This window comes from Cucurbita pepo, chromosome LG01, assembly GCF_002806865.2.
Source record: "Cucurbita pepo subsp. pepo cultivar mu-cu-16 chromosome LG01, ASM280686v2, whole genome shotgun sequence".
NCBI lineage: Eukaryota > Viridiplantae > Streptophyta > Magnoliopsida > Cucurbitales > Cucurbitaceae > Cucurbita > Cucurbita pepo.
Window position 1 is genome coordinate 16,763,049 of NC_036638.1, and position 4,143 is coordinate 16,767,191.

The 4,143-nt window shown below is 41.7% G+C and overlaps 1 protein-coding gene across 1 annotated transcript in view; it reads left to right on the forward strand.

Annotated features, from left to right (window-relative positions):
• The window catches only part of LOC111811826 (probable acyl-activating enzyme 5, peroxisomal), a 2,281-nt gene extending 325 nt beyond the window's left edge, over positions 1–1,956 (forward strand). Inside the window, exon 2 of the mRNA XM_023698870.1 lies at positions 98–1,956. Within this exon, the coding sequence (XP_023554638.1) occupies positions 98–1,828 (1,731 nt within the window). The 3' untranslated portion in view covers positions 1,829–1,956. The remainder of the gene's footprint in view (positions 1–97) is intronic.
• The last annotated feature ends 2,187 nt before the right edge of the window (positions 1,957–4,143 follow it).

The window sequence follows — 4,143 nt, forward strand, 5'->3', positions numbered from 1 at the left end:
TTTTTTTTTTTTTTTTTTTTTTTTTTTTTTTTTTTTTTTTTTTTTTATAATAAATTATCCTGTCGTCTTTCATTCCTCTAACTTCCCATATTTGCAGAGACAGAAACAGAGCAGCCATTACAGAGCACTAACGAAATCCTCCAAATCCATTTCCATGGAAGATTTGAAGCCAAGAACTCCTAATTCCTCTCCCCTCACTCCCATTGGCTTCCTCGAGAGAGCCGCCACAATCTACGGCGACTCTCCGTCCATCATCTACGGCGACACCACCTACACCTGGTCGGAGACTCACCATCGATGCCTTCAACTCGCCTCTTCCCTTTCCTCCTCCGGCATCCAGAGAGGCCACGTCGTCTCCGTCATCTCTCCCAACACTCCCCCCATGTACGAACTCCACTTCGCTGTTCCGATGGCCGGCGCCATCCTCAACACAATCAATACCCGCCTTGACGCTCGAACCATCTCCACGCTTCTCTTCCATAGCGAATCGAAACTCGTCTTTGTCGATCAAGCCTATTGTGCCCTAATCTTCGATGCATTGGCCTTGTTCCCACCGGAGACAAATCCGCCGTCGCTCGTCCTCATCGACGACGATGCTGCGGCGGCGGAGGAGGAATCGTTGTCGTCCTCTGTTTCAATTCGTATCGATTTTGTCGATTCGTATGAGGAAATGATTCAAAAAGGTGATTCTAAGTTCCAGTGGATTCGGCCGATTAGTGAATGGGATCCGATCGTTCTGAACTACACCTCTGGAACCACGTCGTCGCCGAAGGGAGTGGTTCACTGTCACAGAGGGGTTTTCATAGCTGCTTTCGATTCGCTTCTCGAATGGGGCGTTCCGAAGAATTCAGTTTATTTATGGACATTACCGATGTTTCACATCAATGGATGGAGTTTTTCCTGGGGAATCGCCGCCGTTGGTGGCACAAATGTATGCATTAGAAAATTCGATGCGGCGTTGATTTTTTCCCTAATTCGTCGCCATCACGTCACACACATGTGTGCAGCTCCGGTGGTGTTGAATATGCTAACGAACTCTTTGGATGACCGACCGCTTGATCGGCCGGTCAAGATTCTCACTGGCGGAGCACCACTACCTGCGGCGGTTTTGTTTCGCATTGAATCGTTAGGGTTTGATGTTACTCATGGATACGGATTGACGGAGACAGCAGGGATGGTGATTTGCTGCTCTTGGAAGACAGAGTGGAACCGGCTACCGGCGACAGAGCAGGCGCGGTTGAAAGCGCGGCAAGGTGTGAGGACTGCAGCGGTGGCGGCCGTAGATGTGGTTGATTTAGAGACCGGAAAGAGTGTGAAACAAGACGGAGTTTCGATCGGAGAGATTGTTGTGAGAGGAGGATCGATCATGGTTGGGTATTGGAAAGATCGAGAAGCTACGGCAAAGTCGATGACCGACGAGGGGTGGTTCCTTACCGGAGATGTTGGAGTGATGCATCCTGATGGATATTTGGAGATCAAGGACCGATCGAAGGATGTGATTATAAGCGGCGGAGAGAATTTGAGCAGCGTTGAGGTGGAATCGGTTTTGTATACGAATCCATCCGTGAATGAGGCGGCGGTGGTGGCGCGACCGGATGAGTTTTGGGGGGAGACGCCGTGTGCGTTTGTTAGCTTGAGAGAAGGATTGACTCGAAAGCCGACGGAGGAGGAGATTATTGAGTATTGCAGAGGGAAGCTACCACGATTTATGGTGCCGAAGACGGTGGTGTTCATGGCGGAGCTGCCAAAAACATCGACCGGAAAGATCAAGAAATATGTGCTGAAGGAAATAGCCATGTCAATAGGGCCGAAACCGAGCCGTTTGTGAAGAAATCACTCAAAATCCGAGTTGTTTACAAATTATTAAACAATGTTGTTAGTTGTTATTTTATTTGATTTATGGTTTTAGAACTTTTAAGTTCATAGTTCTTTTCAATTAGTTCATTGTTTGCTTGTGTTTTCGTCGGGACCTTAATTCTTAACACATTGTGTACGACCTTAGTAGACCATCTCATAAACATGTAGAGCGTGACCTTATCATGAAGGATACGATCCTAGAGGATCATCTTATATATATGCAAGAACTGACCTCACATACAAGTTCATATTGTTAAACCACGACCCTAGTAGAAATTTGTATATAAAGTGAGTGACCCCATATGTATTCTCATCTCACGTAGAGCACGAACCGAGCACAAGCGTAGTAAAATGAAACATATTCATGTTAGAGTGATTTCACATCTGAGTTCATATTATTAGATGTAACGACTTGAAATTTTCTACTTAATTTAAGGTCGCTACTGTATACATATCCTAAATATTGAATGCGGAAGACTTTACTTAAATTCCATAAAACATATCCTTTATCTTAAAACACAGCCGTGGACTTACGTGTTTCGAAAACATCTTTTAAACGACACAACAAAAGACTAAATAAAATAAATAAGCGTTTAAGTTAAAAACATCCTATTCTAGCCTAAGTCTAAGAATATAAATACCACTATCCTATGCATGTGCCATGATCTCGAGTTGCGATGCCGTCGTCAGCCGTACAAGAATGCCTTGCCTAAACCTGAAAAATGTAGTAGCACATGGCTTGAGTATTTAAAGAAATATTTAGTAAGTGACCCCACTATTGGGGTTAAATGCAAGAACATGCAAATGCAATGACAGAACTTATCCTTTCAATTTATTTTCTTACGGTACTGTCCTAACGGATNACTTAATTTAAGGTCGCTACTGTATACATATCCTAAATATTGAATGCGGAAGACTTTACTTAAATTCCATAAAACATATCCTTTATCTTAAAACACAGCCGTGGACTTACGTGTTTCGAAAACATCTTTTAAACGACACAACAAAAGACTAAATAAAATAAATAAGCGTTTAAGTTAAAAACATCCTATTCTAGCCTAAGTCTAAGAATATAAATACCACTATCCTATGCATGTGTCATGGTCTCGAGTTGCGATGCCGTCGTCAGCCGTACAAGAATGCCTTGCCTAAACCTGAAAAATGTAGTAGCACATGGCTTGAGTATTTAAAGAAATATTTAGTAAGTGACCCCACTATTGGGGTTAAATGCAAGAACATGCAAATGCAATGACAGAACTTATCCTTTCAATTTATTTTCTTACGGTACTGTCCTAACGGATAATTTGGACGTGTACCATATACTCTACACACAACCCATACGTGCGAGTATGGGCTCACCAGTCAATTCGCACACCGCTGGACCACTTTCCTTGTCGGGCGAGCATACTCTGAGAGCTCCTTAGGCCGAACACCGTTAGAACTAGTAACCATCACAGCAGCGCTATGCAAAACATAACGAACGTACCCTTGCTATTGGATGTACGCGTCCGTACCCTCGTGATGGAATAGGGGTATCCCCTAAAAGCATGAGCACACATAATGCATGAGGTCTCTTACATTTCTACTTTTATCATTAATGAATATATCCCCGCTATCATCGTTCATGCTTAACATGTCATTTCTCATTTTTCAGTCTATGTATCATACATAATCCTAACGGGGTTACATTTCATTTCATGTCATTCATAACATGTTGTATACATACAATATAGAAAACATAACACAACGCTCCATGCTTTTAACATGTCGTTTCATAACGTGCAATTCATACAACAATTACCTCAATGGTCACACAAAACAATCTAAACATAACATATCACATCACAATATATCGTATCATAAACATGTTATATCGTAAACACTTCGTGGTCATATCATTCACTAACTTATCATAGCCTTAACGTTTTTATATCTATCACAGTCATATTGTTACCTGAACGTACCTTAGTCATATCATCACAGGAACGTATCCTAACGCTATCGTTCTATCAATCTATCACAAACCAATCCATTTCTACCCATATCCTAACCATATTCTTTCATCAATCTCCCCTATCCATAGCACTCCGGTATGTAACCTAACCTTAACGTTTCATGAACGTATCTTACTCCTATCGTTACATTTCGTTTTGTGCATCCTTCTCGTATCCAACATATCCTTGAACACATCATACCATAATTATTATCAACAATCCACATATTATAACATAACATAAACATAATATAAACATATCAATTCATTGATAATTTACACATATCAGTATA